The sequence below is a fragment of the Trachurus trachurus genome (genome assembly GCF_905171665.1).
Source record: "Trachurus trachurus genome assembly, chromosome: 8".
Lineage (NCBI taxonomy): Eukaryota > Metazoa > Chordata > Actinopteri > Carangiformes > Carangidae > Trachurus > Trachurus trachurus.
The window spans coordinates 30039097-30063239 of NC_139905.1; the positions used below are offsets into that span (position 1 = coordinate 30039097).

At 41.4% G+C, this 24143-nt stretch overlaps 1 protein-coding gene across 2 annotated transcripts; it reads left to right on the forward strand.

Moving 5' to 3' along the window:
• Positions 1-6680: 6680 nt before the first annotated feature.
• bcl2l12 (BCL2 like 12) lies at positions 6681-20609 on the forward strand. Of its 2 annotated transcripts, none has more exons than XM_083978106.1 (8): positions 6681-6764; positions 11382-11571; positions 12708-12906; positions 15335-15536; positions 15724-15828; positions 17609-17685; positions 18179-18442; positions 20185-20609. In XM_083978106.1, exons 2-8 carry the CDS (start codon positions 11384-11386, stop codon positions 20224-20226), a joined length of 1077 nt encoding a protein of 358 aa, XP_083834232.1. In that variant the 5' UTR covers positions 6681-6764; positions 11382-11383; the 3' UTR covers positions 20227-20609. The 2 variants fall into 2 exon arrangements, with proteins under 2 accessions (XP_083834232.1, XP_083834233.1); XM_083978107.1 differs by having other exon boundaries at positions 17612-17685.
• The last annotated feature ends 3534 nt before the right edge of the window (positions 20610-24143 follow it).

Below are 24143 nucleotides of genomic sequence, written 5' to 3' on the forward strand. Positions count from 1 at the left end.
TTCCATGAAAACTTTTTTTTTTTTTAATTGCCCTTTATTTCATTGTTTTTTTATTGTTCAAAATTAAATTGAAACGGGTCAGATGTGTCTGATTTTAAAGATCCAGTCAGCTCTGTCAAATTGTATCAGAGTTTTGCATGGTTCAAGTTAAGTTCAGTCAGTGGGCCAACACAGGGTTTACTGTACAGTATACAAAGGATTCATTGCAAAATGTAATGTTCTTTAAAAAGTATTAAATATGTTTCAAAACTCCTTTCACTGTTTAATTATTTTATTTTTTATTTTTTGTTGTTGTCCTATTGATGCGATAGGCAATGACAGGAACTCTACTGTCAGCAGCTGGATAGGACCAGGAAAGGAGCATCTTCATCTTGTGCCTTTATTTTGAGAGTTGCAGTGAGAGTGAGTGAGTGAAAAGTGAATTTGAATTTGAATTTGAGAGAGAGAGAGAGAGAGAGAGAGAGAGAGAGAGAGAGAGGATGACATGCAGTAAGGGACCGGGGGTCTACGTGGTATCCGCTCCACCAGGAGGACCAGTGGGTCAACTCGCTCAGCACCAGGATGAACTAACAGGAAAGAGTCAGAGACAGATGGTGGATCAACAAGTCCAAAACTGAGCGTATCCTGTTTTATTCGGTCTCTGTAGCCTATTATTATGGGCTGGGGGGTGCAGGCCTCCAACTTGACAGGTTATTCAGGCCGATCTGTGTCTGACAGCTGCTTCACTGAGACACTGAGGACTTTACTCTCAGTTTCTCTCTTTTACCCTGGCCTCTTGTGGAACAGTTCACTGATGCTGTCATGGTGTGAACTGATCTGCAGATTGTCCTCATAACAATAAAGATGAAAGCTCTAATTAACCTTGAGCCACTTTTCTACAGCAGGACTCAGATCCATGATGAAAATTCTTTGTATGGACACATATAAAATCTCATAGAAGACTTATGGCTCTGATTTATAAACAGACTGTGTGTAAATGAACATGGGCATTGATGAGTCTGCAAATAAACAGTTGATCTGGCATCATATTATACTATAGTATCAATTGTACTTTGAATGTGTTGATATATTGTTTATGTGTTTTAGTGTATCATTCTTCCACAAATCTAACAGATTAACAGACAAAAAATAAATAAATAAATAAATACAATAATGGCATACCCGTCGCTATGGGCGGGCCATAGGGGGCCGGGCCCGCCCATAGCGACGGGTGTGCCCCCCCCCACTGGGGGCACGTAGCCTATTTCTAAAAACAAACAACATTTTTTTTTTATATATATAGTATACATATATTTTTTTTTGTTAAAAATACTAATGTTGCTTTCTTTATCACTAAAATATTAAAAATATAATGAAAGAATGGTGTGGTTTGATTGATGGGAAATTTACACTGTGGCCAAAACGTCAGATTACGTGACGTAGCCTACGTCAATAGACCAGAGCTGCATTTTTATGCAAATGAGAATGACTGATGCATCCTGGGTAAGCCTAACTGGCTTGACAAACTAACTAACAAAAAGTTGGCTATTAACAGGCTATTTACAAATGCAATTTAAAAATGCCGGGTGCTGCTCCTAAATTACCCAGGATGCATCAGTCATTCTCATAAAAATGGCGCTCTGGTCTATAACGGCGCGCAACAGTTACTGCGCATTTCGAATGAATGAATGAATCTGCTAATCTAGTTTTCGGTGGCTTTCTATTTCGTTGCTATTATGGATATACGAAAGTGGTTTAAAAATCCACCGACGGTCATCTCTACAAAATCACATCAACCAAGCCATGTTGCCAACGGAGAAGGACAACAGTCTGAGCCAGAGCCAGTTGCTAGCAGCTCCGCAGAGCCCGACCCCGGCAGCAGCCACAGAGTGGAGGCTATCAGCAGCAGGTCAAGTGCACCCGCGACTGGGGCAGTATTGGGGCCACAGCTGCCTGTTGTATCTGTGAGTGACCTCGGCACAGACAACCCCAAACAGGTTGTCTTGAAAAAATACCCTGTCAAAATGTTTGGCTCAAAAAAACGATCATTTTCCTCTAGCTGGTATTTGAACAGGGACTGGCTTGAGTATTCCATAGAAAAGGACGCAGCATTTTGTTATGCCTGCAGAAAATTCAGATCATCATCGGACGCGACCTTCTCCATGAAGGGATTTAATGACTGGAAACATGCCATTGAAACAGGCAAGGGCTTAAATAAGCATGCGACTTCAAAGGAACATTTAGCCTGTGAAGCAATGTGGAGGGATTCTGAAAAACGTAGAGAGACAGGAAAAGAGATTTCCACTCTCTTAAATTCAGAGCAACTGGCTCGCAACAGATACTACATGTCAGCCATAATTGATATGATAGAGTTTTTAGTGGTGAATCAACTGCCGTTACGTGGAAATAATGCTGGTTTTGCCAGTGTGCAAGATGACAATAGCTCCATGGGGCTGTTCTTATCTCTTTTTGAGTACTCCATGCGCAAAGACGCAGAACTGACGAGGATCACAAAAACAATCCCACAAAATGCACGCTATACCAGCCCACAGATACAAAACGAAATAATCGAAATGATGAGCAAACTTGTGACAGAGGAAATAGTGAGACAAGTCGGGGATGGCTGGTATTCAATTAAAGTGGATGGCACACGGGATCCTTTAGGCCAAGAAAATATCTCCATAGTGGTGCGTTTTGTTGACAAAAACTGGGGTGTGTGTGAGCGCCTTTTGGTGATGGCCACGTCTGAGAAAGGTGATGCAGAGACTCTGACAGGTGTGATCATTGATGAGCTCACCGGCGCCGGACTCAGCACAGACAAAATCCTCAGCCAGGTTTATGATGGCGCATCACTCATGTCTGGCAGGCATGGTGGTGTGCAGAAATTGCTCCAAAACAAGCTGGATCGCAAAATACCATATATTCACTGCTTTAATCACCAGCTTCATCTGGTTGTGATTCATGCTATGTCCAGTGAAGCAGCTGTGGAGGAGTTTTTTGGAGTATGCAACATGCTGTACAACTTCATCAGGAAGCCAACCGTCGCTATGTTGTACAAAGGTGAGACCCTGAAACGTCTCTTGGACCAGAGATGGACTGGCCACTTGGCAACGGTCAGAGTTGTGGTGAAGAGTTTTCAGGACATATTCACATTACTGACCGAGGTGGAGAACACACGAGGCCTTGGAGCGGAGGTGCGCGTCGAGGCAACGGGGCTGCTTCGTGCCATTACGCAGCACAGTTTTCTGTTCATTGCGCACCTTGTCATGAAACTGCTGTCACTTTTCGAGCCGCCAAACAAACTGCTACAAGCCGAAGATATGGACTTGTTCACTGCAGTGACACTTGTGAACAGCGCTTCTGACTGTGTGAAGAGTACACTGCGCACAGAAAATGAATTTTCTGCGCTATGGGATCTCTGCGCTCCTCCAGCCACGGCCAGCGCCACGGCCGTGCCAGTGACCGGCCCCGGTCCAAGCAAGAGAAGACGCGCAGTTAACAAGAACCTCCGTGAATTTGCAGTTGAAGAAACAATTGGGCAAGCACGGAGTGACATAGACGAAAAGACCGAGTTCAAGAGGTTATTTTACAGTGTTATCGATGCTGTGCAAGGAGAGATGGATGCGCGTTTTGGAGAGCGCAGTAGCGAGCTCATTGGCGCACTGGCTGCTCTGAATCCAGAGGCCGAGAATCATTTCCTGGACCCATCAAAGGTAACCCCTCTACTGGAATTAGCTGGAGCTGATGTGGTTGAATCTGAGTATGCTGTGGCCCGTGAGTTCTTGGCGAAGAAAATGGCCGACACCCCGGTCCCCCCGGAAGATGGAAAATGGACAATAGCCAACATCCTTCGCACATTCAACTGTGCTCTCCAGGGTATGCCGACCGTTGTCACAGCATACACCCTCGCCCTAACTTTAGGAGCTTCCACAGCAGTATGTGAAAACTCATTTTCCACGCTCAAAAACGTGTTCTCGGAGCATCGGCGCAGCATGCTGCACAGACGCAAGGCCCAGCTGGTTCAGCTCGCTTTTGAAAGGGACCTCACTCGCAGGTTCAAGTCCCAGTGGAAGGATTCGTTGATGAGGAGGTTCAGCTCGGAGAAACGCCGCCTCCCGCTGTACTGACACAGGATGGACTGATGAGATGACAGCGCTGCCTCCACTAAAAGTAGGATCAAAGTGCGTGTGTGTCTGTGTGTCCTCTGTTGACTGTTTTCAAATGCACCCGCCGTGGTGCTTTTTCAGTTTGAGAGACGGTTCTGGTGTTACATCTATGTTGCATAGTCAAGTGTTTTGTGGATATTGCTTCAATGATATACTTCAAATTACGAGGAATGATGCTATATAGGCTATAGCTGGTCATATTTGCTGTTGGTTATGTTTAACGTGATGGTTACGTGTATCAGTGCTGCGCGAATAAACTATATATGACTGAAATAATGGTGCCCTCCCATGCAGGCGACGGGTCTGGGTCCAGGATCAGTGAAAGGAAGTGAGGTATGCTGCTGCCTGATCTGGTTTGATGGAGGGCCACAGCTGAGAAGTGGAGAGGGACCTCCAGTGGAACCTGCTGCAAACTGCACCAGTGAACCAGACTACACTGCAGTGCTCACACCACTACATCTGACACAGGCCTGTAGAATGAGGTACACAATAGATAATGAATAGGAATGAATGAAAAAAACAATAACATGAAACATAACATAACATAACATAACATGGAGGTTTAAACTAGTCAAAGGTTTGGACACACCTTCTCATTCAATGTTTTTTCTTTATTTCTAAAAAAGGTTATGTAAACAAAGCAGAATCTGTTTTATATTTTATTTTCTTTCTTTTGCTTTGATGACAGCTGCTCACTTTTGACATTCAACAGCTTCATGAGGTCGTCACCTGGTGCTGAGCTCTTGTTGGCTGTTTTGCCTTTACTCTTCAGTCCAGCTTAGCCCAAACCATCTGAACTGGGTTTAGGTTTTGGTGACAGACAACACTTTTGTTTTAATTAACACTTTGCATTTACTATATAATTCCATATGTTCCTATGTAGTTTTTATGTTTTGTTTGTTGGTTTATTTGGATCTCTTTTAGCCAAGTTGGGCTATTCTTCCAAGAGTCCATAGCATAAAAACATTACAGAATACAATACACAATACAGTATAACTGAAACATAATACAATATAGAACAGACAGTCTTTGGAATGAAACTATACTACAATGTAAGTGAATTAAAAAAAAGAAAAAAAGAAAGACCATTGAATGAGAAGGTGTGTCCAAAATTTTCACTTTTGGTAGTTTAAATGTTCTAACATAGTAGGAAATATGTGTATTGTACATTTTCTTTATACTTTTTGTTTAAAAGCCTTGTCTGTCTGTTGTATTTATGTGTGATGTAATTTCTATTATACAATGAGGTGACATGCCAAGAAATAAACTAAAATAAATATATTTTGCTTGTCACAACCTTCATTTCTCACCGCTATATGCTGACGATATGCAGTTGCACTAAGCTCTCTCTCAAAGTGCTTAGATGATATGAACCAGTAGCTGGCTCAGAATGTTCTGCTTTTGCTGGTAGCAAAAAGAGTGTTTTTTTTTTTTTAGACAAAACCTTTATAGATATAGCTATAAAGTTGTTGCACAGGGAAATTTTGCTCCATTCCAGGCCTATAGTCTGAGGGCAAACCAGACACAGTTGAAGAGAAAAAAGGAAAAAAGCAAGACAGACAGATGCCTTTGTGTGTGTTCATCAGTCCGAAACAGAAGGTGGTTAAAAGAATGAAGCAACATCAGTCTTCTTCTTGAATCCTTCCAAACATGACTTGACATGAAAACACATGTGTTCATACAGGAAATCTCTGAAGGTCCCAGCTCACTGCAGATTAGAACCACTCCCACCCTGACCTCACTGAGGGGCCGAGGATCTGAACTCCACAAACAGCACCATGATGTGACCACCCGCCTATATTTAGAAGCCAGCTGTTTTTTTTTTTTTTTAACCATCACTGGTTTGGACTTGTGTTTTTTTTCTCTGTGGCTGCTTCATATAAAAACATTATAGGCCTAGAAGATAATAGATTATAGCCTATGAGGCTTGATGATTTATAGTTTTATGCTTCCTCATTTTTCATATCATATTCATCATTGCTGTTAAGTGTGATGAACACGTCAGGTTTACATGAGTTTAACTTTTTTTTCTTTTTTTTTTACAAACATACAAATATACAAACAATAAACATACAATGAACAGATAAACTACATATATACATTAAAAGGGGTATTAATATTATATTATATATTATAGATATTATTAAATCATATAGTTGTTTGTAATAATTTATAATATTCCAAGGTTTTTATAGCTTTTCTGTCTTTCATATTTTGTAATAGCTGCATGTAATATCTTATTTCTATTTACATTTATGGATATAATATTTTCCTTGTAAAATAAAAAGATTCAATAAAAACAATTCCTTTCCCTTAAGTTTTTTTTTCATCATAAGTGAGAATTATATCTTCTATTATCTATCTAACTAAATCTAACTTTTGTTTGATTATGAGGCGTAAAAATACGTGACGTGTTTCCAGTCAAATCAGTGCCAGTGACCTAGGCTATGACGTCACGTAGGCTCTTAGCTCCTCCCACTGTTGAGATCGCGCTGCACATTCACACCGAGAGAGAGAGAGAGAGAGAGAGAGAGAGGGAGATAGACAGAGATACAGGGGAATAATATAAAGGACGTGGAACTCGGTGCCGGACGGGTCGGACCGCGCACACACACAGAGGTAGGATATTATGGTCTGTTTGGTGATCGCTGCTCAGTGTCGGTGTGGAGGAGCGGTCTGTTCCTCCGTCTTCCTCCGCGCTCTAAACTTTTGTCCGGGCACTGCAGTCCCTCCCCGGCTTGTCCTTTCATTTCCTAGGCTGCACTCACTGAAACTGACCTCAGATCGGTTTCTGTGTTACTGTAGCCCAGCGGTGTAGTATGTATTGGCTGTGTGTGTCTTCTCTAGTTGTTTGTTATTGTGGCTCGCGCTTCCTGGTGACTGGAGCGTCCCTCCCGGCCCGGTTGCACCTCTGGGGGGGGGGGGGGGGGGGGGGGTCTGTAGCTGAGTCAGGCAGGAGTTTATACCGACTGATCAGTGATCAGTGGGACCGTAGCAACATCCCAGCTGTGTGGTGAGTAGTGGCTCCAGATGTGGCTGCTCAGTGTGAAGTCCAAGTCTCCACAGCTGGACTAGACCTGTTCTCAGTCTTATCAACCGGTGTTCTTCTGGACCAAGACCAAGACCAAGACCAGGACCAGGACCAGGACCAGGACCAGGACCAGGACCAGGACACCGGCCTGGTGGTTCCATGCCCCGTGTAGGCTACAGTGTGGTTATCAGAGGCTACATCTCTGCAAAAACTCAAAATCTTTCCAAGAATATTTGTCTTATTTCTTGTCAAAATGTCTCATTTCTAGTCAAAACTAATCTCTTTCCACTTAAAATAAGACTCATCACCTAAACATGAACTTGTTTTTAGATCATTTTCACTTGTTTCAAACACATTTTCACTTGAAATAGTAGAAAAATCTGCCAGTGAAAGCAGTTTTTTGTGCTTGTACTAAGGAAGAAAAACTTGCTCCACAGTCAGATTTTTCTACTTATTTCAAGTGAAAATAAGCTTTTTATGTGATGAGTCTTATTTTAAGTATAATGAGATTTGTTTTGACTAGAAATGAGACATTTTGACTAAAAATAAGACGAATATTCTTAGTAAGATATTTGATTTTTTTTGCAGTATTCCAGTTGTTGTCAGTAGCCTACTGGGTGTTTCATCATCAGGCTCACACAGCTGCAGAGTGGACTGGACTGGAGTTTTATGTGGGGGTGGGGGTGGGGGGCATTTAGAGATGTTGACTGGTCACACCTCACAGCGTGTTATGGGGTCCTGTGATTGTTCTGTAGGACTGTCAGCTATAACATGTTGTAGGCTATTTGTATGTTATCTGAAACTTTCAGATTTTTTAAATTGATAACTATTTCTGACTCGAATTTATTGATTGAATTTGGTTTTAAGTAATTTTTCTTAGTAATAAATGTTGTCAAATTAAATGGCATATCATTATACAGTCATTTTGTAACTATTGACATCGGCCGGGGGGGAGGGCCTCCAAATAAAATTTTGCTCAGGGCCTCAATTTGGCCAGCAGCGGCCCTGTCTGAAACCTTTAGGCTAAAGTTACATAACCTAATGACACACAGCTCCACTGGAGGACTTAAGATATCTGTGTTTTCTACTCTAGGCTATGCATTTTCTATTTGCATAAGATTAGATAAGATATTCCTTCTTATGTGTCACAGTGAGGACATTCCCAGTATTAGAGCAGCAGATAATGAAAAGAATGAAGAAAATACAAAGCAATAAAAACCAATATTTGTTTTTTCTTTTTGTTTTTTATACTGATTTGTGACATTTATATACACAGAAGTGATTGATTATTGAAAGAAATGTAATTGCCCCTCTGAGCTGTAAAGCTGGGGGCTCTGCTGGTGCAGCTGCAGGGATCTGGATCTAAATGATAGTGAATATGTGTTCTGTTTTGTTTACATGATCAGAACAATGAATCAGATTGATTGATTTTAAAGCTGTAGGCTACAGAAAAGAAAATTGAATTTGAGCCCACTCTGGGTCATAAAATTAGTGTAATAACTCATCTATCAGACGATGGAGCCCAAACTTTGTGCAAAATTCTATTTTCGAGTAAATCTGGGATGAAAATGTGGTATTTTTTTTCGAATTGGATTATTATTTATTTATTTAAAAGGGACAGTACACATTAATGAACATTCGTACGTGTGCACAAATGTAAATGCCTCAGAGTTAGCAACTTGCTAATTTGCATCCGTAGTCCCTTGGCAGGTAACACACAAACAGACAGAAATGCACAAGAATTATACAGTGGTTCACAATCATATACACATTCATACCTATACATAAAGTGCATGTGATCTGTAAAGTGCCTGGTATAAAGGGCCAGTTTCTAAAGTGCAAGTGCAAGTTTAAATAGGTAAAGTGCAAGTCTAAATGGATGGATCCAGAATGTGATAGCCCGCACCCGCCGCCTGGGGTGGACCAAGACATTGGAGAAGCAGCAGTTATATAAGTGCCATTCAGACACATACTTACAGAGATAAATTGCAATATAGAAAAATATACTGTAATACTTTCTCCAGGTAATAACTCCCATATTTCTGTCACAATCTGCCCCAATGACTGACTGACCGCCATTTATAACTATAATAATAAGTGTGCCAGTGTGGAGTGTGTGTATCTGCCCTTATTGAATCCGCTCAGATCCTCTTTCCATTCCCTGTCTACTTCTCCAAATGTGGGTGCTGGTGTGTATTGTGGAACCATCCCTGACACATGAGACGTGGATGCTCTCACGGTATTTTTGTGCTCTGTGAGACACTGGCATCATTCAGAATGAATAAAAAACAAATGCAGCTCTGAGATCTGAATAGTTTCAATCTAAATGTCCCTCCTGTTGGTGAGATCAAAACACCATCTGTGACCCAGTGTGTGACATTATGGTGACGATCCACGGTGTTTACCTCATAAAATCATTTCTGTACGTCATTTTATTGCGTTGCTCTGAAACCAGCCTCTGTTATTTGGATTGGATTCTTGGCGGTGATGTTGTGTGTGTGTGTGACAAAAGGAGCGGGAATGTGGACTGACTGGATTTGTCAGGAATGTGTGTGTGTGTGTGTATGTGTGCATGTTTGTGTTCCGTTTTCACTTTTGTCCTATTACTTCATTTATTTGGTTTCACTTCCTCCTACTTTATATTCTTCACTAGAAGGACTAAAACAGTCAGGTTAACCATAAATGTGTTTTTCACTTGTAGTTTTTTAAGTCACCTAACCTACAATCAGACCTGAGGACCCACCTGATAACCCAGGGGCCGGATTCACTTAAGAAAAATCATAAGAAATGTCTTAAGAAAAAAATTAAGAAGTTCATAAGAAAGTTCTTAAGTGCAATTCCTCAATATTTTCTTAAGAACAATCTTAAGAACAGTCATTTCTTATGAATTTCTTATTTTTCCTACTTAAGAACTTCTTAAAATACGTCACTGCATTGCATTGCACGCAACAACAATCAGCATATAGTTTACGTCTTAACCATCAGTCATTCACTAACCATGGAGAAGGACAAACAGAGATGCAGAAAACTTTTCAAGGCAGGAGCTTGAGGTTATGGTGGATGAAATTAATGTACGAAAAAAATTACTACTATTAATAATATGGGAATAACAGCGGAAAATAAGACAGGAGGGTGGGCCAAAGTGGCTGAAGCTGTGTCAATGGTGGGAGGGACCCTAAGGCTTTAACAGCTAACTAACATGCTAACTAACAGTTAACAGACTCTTTGTGTAATTTATTAAAAAATGTATGTACTTTACTTACTATGACCAAGGGGGCAGTTGTGGGTCTGAGAAGTGAAGCTCACTTCCGCGTTCAAAAAACTGCAATCCCCCCGGCTTCCTCTGGGGGCTGGTGTCAGAAGGGAGCATTCCCCATAGACCCCCATGTTAAAATCGTCGATTTTACATCCTCAATAAACATGTTAAAAGCCTGGTGTCAGAACGTTTTTTTTTTCTCAATCGATAGTTTCTACCCCGCACACACTCTGAGGGGGAATTTTTTTTTAACTCTACCGTTTTACTGTTATTAGGTTAAAACTCTGGCCAATTAGGGCGCGGAAACGTTGAGTGACAGGTCCGAGCAGCTCCGTGGACAGCTGCTTCGAGGCCAGTGGGCGGGTTCTCGGCCGGCCAATCCAACATGGCGCTGTTCAGGCCGCCATGTTGGAGTCACAAAAACGACTCCCCAAAACCAATGGGTGACGTCACTGGTGCTACGTCCATTCTTTTTACAGTCTATGACTATGACCCACTAGTCACACAATTTGTTTAAAAAGGTGATATTAGCGGCCTACCTATTCACCGTATGAATTTTACATGGGCCAGCCTTCTCTCCCATATTCTGTATCATAAACTATAAACTGTTGTCTTGTCTGTAACAACATCTGTTGTTGTCTGTCCGTCCTGGGTGAGGGATCCCTCCTCTGTTGCTCACCCTGAGGTTTCTCCAATTTTTCCCTGTGAAAAAGGTTTTCCATGGAGTTTTTCCTCAGTCGATGTGAGGGTCTAAGGGCAGAGGATGTTGTTGTGATGCCATGTAAAACCCTTTGAGACAAACTGTTTGTAAAAACGGGCTATACAAATAAATGCCTTGCCTTGCCTTGCCCATGTGTATCAATGAGCCTTGGCCTGTCTATCATTTGAGGTTGTTTTTCAGAATAAGAGACCGATTTTGACCTGTCCTCCATCTCTCTGTTTATTTCAGCGATGTCAGAGTCTGCAGGACGCTGTCACTCTGCCTCCTCCGTCTCTTCCGTCTCCTCCATCTCTCTGCTGGAGGTCAAGGCCGAGGCTCGTCTAGTCCTCCAGGCTTTTCTCCATCGGTCCCTCTCCACACCCGTGAAGGAACGAGCGGGCAGAGTAGGAGGGGCTTACAGAGACTTCAACAAATTCAGGTACCGTTTATGTTGCAAACTGGAGTAATTATGGATCTAGTTAGTTGTTTGTAAGAGCCAGCAGCAGGTCACGTGACATTAACACAACCACATTAATAATGATCAGGTATGAAATGGCAAACAGACTGAAACTACATGACAAACCTGTTACACTACAAATACCATGAAAGCATCCATGTGATACACATCTGTCTGTGAGAGAAACAAACATGATGCATGATAAAGAACCTGCAGGCTGCCTCATCCAGGTCAGTGGTGCATTCAAGGGGCTGTAGACTGAATAGAGTTAGAACTTACTTTTAAAGGGATAGTTCAACATTTTGGCAAATTACCCATTGCCATAATCCCTATAGTCATAGCAGTAGGTTCGTTACCTTTAATTGTCGATGCAAGCTATTTTTAGAACGGCCAAACCGAGCAGCGAGCTGCTCAGAGCTACACTACGGAGGCTAATGGGATTTCTTGGTTTCCCTCATCAAACTCATCAAATACACAATCCAACAACTCCAAAACGCTCTGGTGGACAAGTTGTGACCTGCACAGTTTTTTTAGAGGTAAATTCGTGCAAAATAGCTGATGCGCGTTGCCTTCAGGGACAGTTTTTCAGCAAGCAGTCTCTGTATTTACCTCCAAAACAACTCTGTCTCGTAACGTTTCGTTATTATTTCATAGCGTGGTGAATGTTCAGGTCATAACTTGTCCACCAGAGCGTTTTGGAGTTGTTGGATTGTGTATTTGATGAGTTTGATGAGGGAAATAAAGAAATCCCATTAGCCTCTGTAGCATAACTCTGAGCAGCTTGCGGCTCTGCTCCACCGTTCTAAAAATAGCTTGCACCAACAATTAAAGGTAACAAACTACTGCTATGACTATAGGGATTATGGTAATGGGCCAATTTGCCAAAATGTTGAACTATCCCTTTAAAGTTGTAACTCCATATTCAGTCTACATTTGGATTACAGCCCCTTGAATGCACCACTGACCTGGATGAAGCAGCCTGCAGGTTCTTTATCATGCATCATGTTTGTTTCTCTCAGAGATGTGCCAAAATGTTAAACTATCCCTTTAAAAAGATAACAGACACCGGTGTCTGTATCTGAAGCTGCTGTTCATTGTCATTTGATTTCCTGTTCTAGCTGCATACCGCAAATAAAGATAAAGGATGGAAGGGACTCCAGCGATGTCAGTTCATCAGATGAGAAGAAGTCCGGATTCAAAGACTTCATCAAGCAGCTGCCTCGACGCAACACCTCCCGCGCCTCTGCCAAAGACCCCAAGAATTCGCTGGAACGGAACAGCTCGGCGAGACTGACACTGCCCAGAGAGCAAGCAGAAGTAAGGGGAGCGTGTGTGTGGTATCATGGCTTGGTGTATTGGGCTTTTACAAAATCCAACAGTTTTTGTTCCTCTATCGGTGGAGCGTCAGACGCCACCACAAGATGCACGGACAAAGGGAGGGGATGCTGTCGCTGTTGGGCTCAAGTCCAGAGCAGGAAGTCACTCTGCCACCTGCTGATCACAACTCTGTGGTTTCTTTGAGACAGAGATCTATTCACAGTCACGGTCCAGAACCTGAACACACTGCAGTTCAGTCAGTGCTCCTCTTTTAGTCTGTATACTTTTTGTTTTTTTTGTTTTAAAACCAAAAATGAAAAAAGTAGCTATTCAGCTTTTGAATGAAGAGAGGTGAGTGGTGTGGGAGCAATGGTAAATAATTCAAAATGAATCCAAGAGGACAGAGTGGTCATTCTATGATAGTGTAACATTATATATATACACAGTATATATACGTTGGACCGCCTTTACTTTAGCTTTGATTACAGCACACATTTGCTGTGGCATCGTTTCAATAAGCTTCTGCAACATTTATTCCCGTCCAGAGTTGCATTCATTTTTCAAAGATTCTAAATGGGGTTAAGGTCTGGGCTCTGTGGTCACATTGGACCATGTTTCTTCTTTGAAGATGATGGTTCCCCATTATCCTTCAAATTGTTTTTATTTTGCACGAACATATCATTTAAAATAGTATGAACAATCATGGGATGTATGAAACCCAAAAGGGCTTCTATGAAAACCTCACCCATGAAGAACATATTCAAAAACCACATTTTTTACAAGTAAAGACAAGAAAATAAGGAATAATTAAATGATAAGATGATAAGGAAAAATAAGTAGAAAAAGGTTAGTGATTATACAGTGAATATAGGAAAAAAAAAGGGAAAATAAATACATGAAAGAATAATGCAAAACAATAATGATACATGTAATAATGAGAAGGAAAAAAACATGACAATAAATAAACAACATAATTATAGATGTCTTATTATATGGTTTGACTGACGAGGTACTTTTTAAGAGCCTTTCTAAATAATGTTAAATAAATATTTTTTGTCAGATAGTCAGGTAGCTGATTCCAGAGACATGGACCTTGATAACGTATTGAAAATTGCCCAAGAGCAGTTCTAAAGGAGGCGGTGTGGAGATCGGAAGAGTTTTGTGTCTGGTACCTATAGGACTATATGGTTGTTGGACACAAATTTAATATAACGTAAATTTAATGATACGTTACTGGGTTACCTTAACCCAATTTTAGTTATCTCAGCAAGCTCCTTAGATGTTTTATTTGCTTGATGCATGTCAATAATTTGACCCTTCTGAAACAGATTAACATCTTTTCCACGACCACAGGATGTGTTTTCTGACAGGTGCTGGGACAAACAAATTTCCCTCCTTCAGGATTAATAAAGTTAATTCAATTCAATTCAATTCAAAATAAGACTGCATCGGTTAGGGTTAGATAAATTGTTGCCAGCTGAAACATAATCATCCATGCAGTAATTATCCAATGGGAGGCTCTGACCTATTAGCTTAAATCCAGGTGGTGACCTTTTTTTTTGGACGAGCAGTGTATTACTTCCTTGTATATTGGAATAAAGAGTCTTATGAATCAACATGTGGAAACACTGTCTGGTACTTCCCACATAGTGTTGAGTAAGGGAGTTACCAGCAGAGGTCTCCACTGTCACCAGATCACTGTTCCAACACATCACTTCACCATCTGCTACATGATCAAGCCAGTGTATTGTTGGTTGTAGCCGACACTGCAGCTTTTATTCTGAAATCTTCAGTCAGACGTGGCGTAACTAAATGCATAATAAAAAAAACTGTCTGTCTGGCCGTGCTTGCATAATTGGCCACCTGGCTTTTATTTTGAAATGTTTAAAGGGACAACGAGGAGTTTTGGAAAAGCGAAGCGTTTTCACACTACATTTATGAGCCTCCGCGCGCACCGTAAAATTCTTTGACCGGCGCAAGACAGACTCATGTTTTCATTCGTCAAGAATTAAAGTCGGAGGTTCGAAGACGATCAGATACTGTTGTAGTTCCGACCATAAACGGTGATTCGGCGGCGTTATTCTCATGACTCGCCACGAAACTGAAAGTAAAGAAACAGTGGTCGACTCGACCAGCATTTCCACCACCACTAATAATAACAAAATAACCATAGAGACAAAACGATATATTTATCTAAAATGGGCCCATTAACAAGTTTGGGTAGCGTAGATTCATCCACATTAACGTGACACTTTTTTTATAACCAAATAGAAACTCCTCGTTGTCCCTTTAAATTAACTTCTATGCCATTTGACTATACCTCTCTTCATTAAGTCACTGTGAACAGGTCAGGGTCAGTGTGGTGGTTATTCATATTTACATCAGTTACCACATACTGGATGCTGAGCTCAATCTGCTGTCTCCACAGGAGGATGTCATCTCCCCCTCCTCTTCATCAGAGGACGATGATGGCGAGAAGAAGAAGAGGATGAGCAGGAAGAAGTTGAAAAAAAGACTCTCAAAGTTCTTCAAGTTGAAGTTTGAGAAGGACAAAGACGGGCATGGACCTAAGAGACCCTCCACACTACAAATCAGCAAAGAGGCGCAGCCTGAACCCCCCATCTCTCCCAGTAAGATGCTCCACTCACACCACCCACTCCACTGGATCTGTGGATTTGTTTCAGTCTGCACATTATGATGATGTGGACTAAACAACCTGTGTTTTATCTGCATGTGAACACACACACACACACACACAGTTGATTGACAGCTTATATGTGATGTCACTTGATGATGTTGTGGTAAATGTCCCTGTAGACCACCCACCTGGATTCTATGAGGATGTGGCTGAGACGTTGGAAAGGATCGCCCAGAGATCCACCAGTGTGAAGGGACCCACTCCACCAGCCGCACCTCCACCAGGTAACACGCACACACACACTCTCTCTCTCTCTCTCTTTATTTCTTTAAAGGGATACGCCAACATTTTTTTTCGTGTCTTGCCTCACTCCAGAGTCCATGACCAGCAGATAGACACCATCCTTTCGACTGTGTGTGCAGTAACAAGGGAGATAGAGCCGTATCGCCCGTAATTAGCTTAGCTCAAACACTGGAGGTGTATAGGTAGTGTTAGCCTGCCTCCACCTAAAGTCATCAGAGAAACTCTTCAGAAACTCTAAATGGAAACCAGTGACAAAACTCTCCGGTAAGGCATCTTGAGCGGTCAAATGCCGGTAACGGGATGAGATCGGTCAAAACGGAGGGTTCAAGCAAAGACGGTTTATTTTGGTTCAAGCTAGCTACATCGAGGGTAGGTTAGCTTCCTATTTCAAAGTAAAAGCACAAATCGTCATGGTTTTCTGTATGTAAAGGGCCACGGGTGTTTTATTTTGTGAAAGTAACCGGAAGTGCGTTGGTCACAACGGCTAGCTTGAGTAGCGCCAAATTCATCCGAACAAAATTGTAAACAGCTGGTATTTAGTCAGGCTCTGTCTCAGTTATTCGTTCCCTGAATGATCTGGTTTGCCAGACATTACAGAGAATGAAGCAGACAGAGCCAACAGGTGGATGCTGGGGAGGAGGTGGGTTTGCAAAACCTCATGGGCAGCAGCAGCAGCATAGCCAGGGATGAGCAGGTAAACTGGGGGGTTTAAATAGTGACTGATCAGCTGATCAGGATGGGCGCAGCTTGAGTTGTCTGCCTGAACTAGCTCTGCAGGCTTCGCATCATATATTAATATAAAATATGTGGTGACTAATGCATATCGTAGATATAAGACTAAGAGATACCTTTAAGAGTCTGTTCAGGGCCGTAGAGAGGGGACCAGTCATAAAGTGATAGATTCTGTTTTTCCCTCTCAAACTCAACCATGCGAGGCAGACGCCCCCGCCCTGATCCTGGGTCTGATGGAGGTCTCTTCCTGTTAAGGGGAGTTTTTCCTCCCCCTCTCACTGAGTGCTGCTCCTTGTCGTAACAGTTTGGTTTCTCTCTGTAATAAAGTAAAGGCACTACTGAGCTGATTGATTGATGGAGCATATACAGCTACAGGTTGGTGTTCAGTGTGCTGTGTAGTATAGGACACCCCCAACTCCACTACTAAAGGTATCCATTTAAAGGTCCCATATTATGAAATGAATGAATTTTTTCTGGTCTCTACATACATAAACTGATCCTCCCTGAGCCTACCAACTCCTACAATGAGGAAAGCAAACGGGTCCTGCATCGACTCTGCAGCCCACCGACTGGTAAAACGGCGCTCATACAGGCTGTTCAGACTCAGCTCCTGTGGTGATGTCACGACAGGAGTTAGGCCGGCCCCTCAGTGCGATAAAACGCCGTCTATTTCTATGGCTGCAGTGCACAGCAAGAAACTCCCGCTAAAATGATGAAATACCGACCAATTTTAAGTCATAAAGTGGTAATAATCTTTGCTGTGTATAGTAACCATGTTACTTAAAGGTGCAGGCACAGAAACAGCCTGTTCTCACTAGAGATCATTTCAGCGACTTTTAGACAGCCGACATTCAGGACCAAGGATCAGTTTGGGGCGATACATTTCGAATACAGTGTAGTTGGACGTCTGACAGCTGAGTGAAATTGAGTAAAAAGAGTATAATATGGGATCTTTAAATCATTTAAACTGTAACAAAGTGTTTTGCAGACTACACTCCACTCCCACTGACTGCAGCGTCTCTCTCTCAGCAGTGTGTAACAAAGAGGCCGTGGTGCAGCAGCTGGTCCAGGTGCTGTCAGTGGAGGGAGACAACATCAACACTAAGGTGATCATCTCACACACATTCACTCTATTCAAATCAGCTTTAAGTTACGCTCTAACAAGAAAACCAATAGGTCTAATGGAATCTAAAACCCACAAAACCTTTGTGTAGAACCAAACATGGTGTTTCTACGTTTTATAGATAATTAGATTAGTTTTTAATGGCGGCCATCTTGCATGCCATCTTCAATACAACATTTCACATAGCTGTTATAACAAGAACAATACTTATAATGATGCAATGTGAGACCCATAAAATATTTTGGACCTAATTTTGATCATTACATGCTGATATCGGACATATTGATACAATACCGGGAAGCCATCTTGAAAAATGGCCGCCATATAAATTTTTTGGAGTAGCCAGCGCGTTTTTCAGTGACCCTTAGAGAGTATTTGTGACAAATTTCATGCTTTTATCACTAAGTGATTGATTCTGCTGCACTAATGTGTGTGTTTGTGTGTGTGTGTGTGTGTGTGTGTGTAACCCCTCACAGATCCAGTCGGACCCCTTCTTGCGCGCTAACCTCGCTCGCATGTCCTACGCGTCCTTTGCCAAACTTCTGGACACCTTCACCAGCAGTCAGGTGTCCCAGGCTCCGCCCCTGCCGCCGTCGGCCAGTCCAACCCTGCAGCGCATGGCCGTCACCATGGAGGTGTCGCGGCGGATAGTGACGGCCACGGGAACCGTGCGCATGGAGGGCTACGCGGCGTGCTACATGGAGACCTTCGCCCCCTGGGTGAAGAAACAGGGAGGATGGGTGAGTGCTTCCACATCAACTCTGTATTTTAAATAATGCTCAGGAGTCACTGAAGATCTCTGGCTGATAGAAACGACTCAGTTAATATTGATGGGAGGTGAAGCTGTATCTGATTCACCCAAAATAATAAACCAGCCTCATGATATTATATTTATATGTTAATATTACAGCTGCCAGACAAAATGACATTACTGAATAGCTATTATTTTATGTGTCATGGTCAGTCTGCTACTATAACCTACTGCTTCTAAACACAGGTGTGTTTATATATATATGTATACTGTTTTTCTTAATGTAAAATATATGAAGACTAATAGATATTGTAGATATAAGACTTAGTGATTCCTTTAAAGGTCCAGTGTGTAAAATGAGGGGAAAGCACTCAGATTCTATTATTTATCTATTCAATAATTCTATTTATGAACGTGAAACTCTTGAAACGTGCTCTCTGGTTGGCTGGATTTTCCATTCTGTACAAACATGGCGGCGCAAGATGGCGACATTCTCTAAGCAAGACCCTTGCTATATGTATATATACTATATATATTTTTTTTTTTGGCTTTTTGCCTTTATTCAATAGTCCACAGTAGAGATAGACAGGAAAGGGGGAGGCAGAGAGAGGGGGATGACATGCAGGAAAGGGCTGCCCGACACGGGATTCGAACCGGGGCCGCCGGCGTTGAGGACTGTAGCCTCTACATGGGGCGGCCGCTCTACCCACTGCGCCACGCACCGCCCCATATATATATATATATATATATATATATATATATATATATATATATATATATATATATATATATATATATATATATATATATATATATATATATATATATATATATATATATATATATATATATATATATATATAAAAGAAGAATTATAAGGCTATGAAAACCAAACAGATTTTATTTTATAGCGATTATACACTTATACAAATATATTCATTGGTAGTATATTCAGATTTTGCCAATAAACTTTGACAAATATTACACACTGTCCCTTTAAGAGTTTGTTCAGGTCCATGTTTATATAGGCTTTATGTTTATATTATAAATTACAGCAGTTTATTCGAGAAGATGTTTCATGTTTAAAATGATTTCATTCAGATTAAAGATCATCATAACTCTAAGCAGGGCCGTTGCTAAGAATTCTGGGCCCCCTGAAAGAAAGAATACTAAAGTGGGCCCCTGCCCCCTGACTTTTCCACTTTTTTTCTTAGACTATGTATGTATTATCGTTTTTTTTATTTAGCCTACTTTGTTTGTTTAGCCTGCTTTGTTTTGATGCAAATGCAGCATTACTATGAGTACTATGCAGAATAATTCCGTCATACAAAGATTAGACTATGGGGTTTTTTGTGGGCCCTACTGGGCGCTGGGCCCCTAGAATTATCACCACCTTTCTCCCCTATACTACGGCCCTGATTCTAAGATCAAACCACTGTGGTGAAACTGGTGTGGGGACCAGCAAACCCAGAGCCCACACTGGTTTACCACAGAGAAACCAGATAGCAGGCAGAGCAGTAACACACCCCGGTGCCCAGGAAGAGCCCACACCACAGACCAGGGCTCATCAGGACCCAGATCAGAAACTAAACTCCTCAGTGAAACCACATCCAGATCACACTGAATGTGAAACCTTGTGCCCAGCGACGCAGCAGGTCACATGAAATCTCACAGTGTAGCCTATCTATGTACACAGATCTTTTTTCTCACCTCCTTGACTTCTTTTTCCAGGAGAACGTGGCGGATCTGGGCGAGTCGCTGGAGTACGACTGAGTCCTCTGACCGGGTGTCTGATCAGCACTGAACTTCTGGTGAAGAGGTGGACCTCACTCACGCTGCTTTACCCCACAGAGTCTCATCTGGTCTGTGACAAGACCAGGTTCCAGAGGCATCTTTGATTTCTACTGATTTGGGGTCAGAGCGTTCTTTGACCATAGGTTTACTGATTTTACATGGTCAGAAGAAGAAGAAGTTTAATTTAATTTAATTTAATTTAATTGTTGTATTTAAAAACCCTGTCAGTCACTGTAAGTGGCAGCAGGCTGAGCTGGTGCTTTACATTCTGCTCAGTGAAGAGACCTGAGACAGACAGAGGTGGCTGTCGGTAAGAGACAGAATGAAGATGAAACCAGTTGATTCATATTGGATGGAGGTGAAATTTTCAACTCGGGTACTGAGTTTTTATCTTATTTAAAGAAGCTGTCCGGTTACAGGGTCAGACCATAAACTGTTTGTTTTTTTTGTTTAGTGGTGACATCACAGTCCTGAGAGTTACTGCGTCCCACTGCTGTAGACACTCATGATGTGGAGTCACCAGCTGATTATGTGGGAGATTCATTTAAAAGTCTTGGAGTTCAGGTGGAAGTTTTTATTGTGAGGTAAAGATGATGAGCAGCAGACAGTCAGCATGTACCCCTCTAATAGTCTAGCAGCAAAAAGACCCCACAACACAAGTTTTTTCATGAAATGGATTGTTGTGAACTTTTATTTTTGGGCAAAAATTAGTTTTTTCGGGTATTCTGTAGAACAGTGGTTCTCAAAGGTTTTTACATCAAGGACCCCTAAATTAACACAAAGTAGACCACGGACCCCCATTACAACAACAACAATTTTATTTATATAGCACATTTCATGCGACAAGCGCAAACTCAATGTGCTTTCACAAAAATAGAACAACATTACAGCTCGTAAAATACGTATAGAAAAAACACAATAAGAAAACAATAAGAAGAAAGTGTTGCAGATTAAAAACAATTTAAAAACTAAGAAACTTGTTAGGAAAGAGGGAAATATTGCAAATTAAAGAAAAACAACAATTAAAAACTAAAAGCTTGTGAAAAAAGAAATGTTTTTAGTCTGCTTTTAAAAGAAGAAACTGTTGTAGCAGACCTGAGTTCGTGAGGTAGGGAGTTCCAAAGAGTAGGACCATAATGACTGAAGGCACCATGAGCTGAGTTTGAGTGTATTCTTGGAATAGTGAGTAGACCTTTACTTGATGATCTCAGGGATCTGTCTGGTGTGTACTCAGTGAGCATGTCAGAGATGTAGGGAGGAGCTGCACCGTTCAGAGCTTTAAAAACAATTAGACATTAGACATAATTTAGACAAAATTTTGAAGCAAATGCCAGAAATACACATATACTTGTTCTGAGACTGAAGAATGTTACATTTTTATTAAATGTGCGTTCAAATTAGGGCCGATGGCATGGATTTTTGGAAATATTATAGAGAAATTTATGGAAAAAAGTGGTACAATTTCCTCAAAAACATTTAAACATTTCTAGAACAAGTGGTACAAATTCTCAAAAAATATATACTGTATATTTAAAAAAAAAGTGCTAGAAAGAAAAAAGTAAAAACTTTACAGAGAAAAGTGGTAACATTTCTCAAAAACAATTCAAGAAAAAAAAGTGGTCAAATTTCCCCCAAAAAGTTTTAAAACATTCTATAAAAAGTGGTAAAAATTTCTCCAAAAACTTTTTAAATTCTAGAAAAAAGTGGTAAAATTTCAAGAAAAAGTTGGGGACCCCTTTGAACCCTCTCAAGGACCCCTGGGGGTCCCTGGACCTCACTTTGAGAACCACTGCTGTAGAAGTACCCCAATCTCTGAAAAAGAGACATATGGGCCAGTCCAGGGAAGGGAGGGAGGGAAAGGTGACAAAATAAGATTAAAAAGAACACATTGTTGTGTTTTGCTCTATACCTCAAGATCTGAGGGCCCTTCCTGGTAGACTACACGTTCTGCAGAGGTCTGGTCTGACTGTGGCTGTCTAATAGCAACATTCAACATTGTAGTTAAACTTTATCTCAAACACTCACATGTGAAGATGCTGTTGGCTGCCAACATCATCACTGCCACATGTTGTTACCTAGTTGATATGAGTCTTGTCTCAGCTCATCCTCGAAGACAAATAGATCTGAGCAACATTTTCCTTGTACCGCTACATCTATATGACCCTGATCCCGACTATGGATGATGGTACTGGTTCCATCCAAACACAAAAATAACAATTAATTAAAGCTGAACAATTCCCGTAAACAAGAGGAACGCTGGAGAAGGTTCAGGTCTCGGTGGCTCCATCCAGCCTCCAGGGACCTGGACCAGTCCGTGGTCCTGCTGCTGCCTGCACATAAAACCTTTACTCACAGGTTCTTCCCCTGAAATACTGACCCAACACTGAATGATCCCCATCTTTTAATCTGGCATGTTGAATCCATGTGGTCAATCAGCTGTTTATGTGTTGCTGAAGAGACATAGATGGTAGCTTCTTAAAGGTACAGTCTGTTATGTAATGTAAACCAAAGGGAAGCCCCGCCTACAAACTGACTGACACATGGAAGGAGCTGTAAACTCCAGGGTGTTTCTATTGGTTATTTATAGCTTGTTTAAAGTTTTCCATTCAGGTTTGAAAATAATGATATGAACAAATGTATGTTGTATTTTCTATTTTGTATGTATATATTATGTTTGCCATCTGTTTTTATTGAAGTAACGGTCAGATATAGACAAAAATGGACTGTGATGACTTCCTTTACACCTGGACCTGTCTCCATGGTTACAGTTCAGCAGGATTTTTTTTTTTAAATCAACCTTTTTACTCAGTATCAGAGAAATGAATCTTCATCTTCAATGCACAGAGCTGGGAGAGCTGGAGTGAAGCGATCCTTTAATGATTGGTTTATTTAGAGGCTCTTGACCTGCTGTGACCTAGTCTGCATCCAGTCTACCAGAGATAAACATGACAACATAAACCACTCCAGACCTCCTCCTGGTTGTGAAGCCAGTTTACACAAAACACAGCCACGACTCCAGTGTGTATACAAGCACTTTTTATTGTGTATTTACAAGTTACAATGAAGGTTTTTTTTTACATGAGACACCTGCACTGTACGTTCCTAATGGTTTGTTTAACTTGAACTAGAAGACATAGGCTAGTCTACGCAGAGTCTGACACAGGATAGGAGAAAAGATTGATTTCACTTTTTGTATTGAAAATATTTTGTATGTTTCTACAAAAGTGATTAAAATGAATTTCTAAAGATTTGCTCATCTGGGTTTTTCCTCTCCTTCTATGTTATATTCTATGTTAAAGCATCTTCAGTAATGACCTTTGTTTTTCCACCTCTTCAGTTGATGGTGGTCACTTCGCCACAGGAGCTCAGCTGGATCTAAGTGTGGATTTTTCATTTAGTACAGAGTCTAGAAGTCCTGTCCTGTCCTGTCCTTCAGCTCAGTTCTGTCCTTTTGTCCAACCAGCACTAAAAGCTCAAAGAGTCCAGAGGAGTTTGTTGTTTGTGAAAGAACTCCTCTGTTTCTCAGCTCAGATTGAAGTCTTGTCTATGAGCCATGAACTGACATCTTTGTCCCCATGAGGCTCTTTGTTCCCAGCATGGTTTAGAGCAGTGGTTCCCAACCTTTTGTGGCTCATGACCCCATTTTGACATCATAAATTTCTGGCGACCCCGCTATCATGTGACTGCACGTGATCGTGGCCGTAACTCACGCTGGTGATATTTTTATGCGCTGCATTTTATTTAAAACTCGATTCATATTCGAGAAAGTATAAAATACAGTTGTTTAAAGCAGAAGTAAGCGATCCGGTGGTTTTGGCTAACTTCTTGTCAGCAGATGGAGTTAGCAGTCCCCGCCCTCGTCCCTACGTCACCACATTCACGCGCATCCCTTGGCT

Excerpts from the sequence above, each read along its gene's own strand:
- bcl2l12 (XM_083978106.1), top strand. The coding sequence starts at position 11,384 with ATGTCAGAGTCTGCAGGACGCTGTCACTCTGCCTCCTCCGTCTCTTCC. Across the intron at positions 15,537-15,723 it reads TGAACCCCCCATCTCTCCCA|ACCACCCACCTGGATTCTAT; the intron begins GTAAGATGCTCC and ends ATGTCCCTGTAG. Across the intron at positions 15,829-17,608 it reads ACCAGCCGCACCTCCACCAG|CAGTGTGTAACAAAGAGGCC; the intron begins GTAACACGCACA and ends TCTCTCTCTCAG.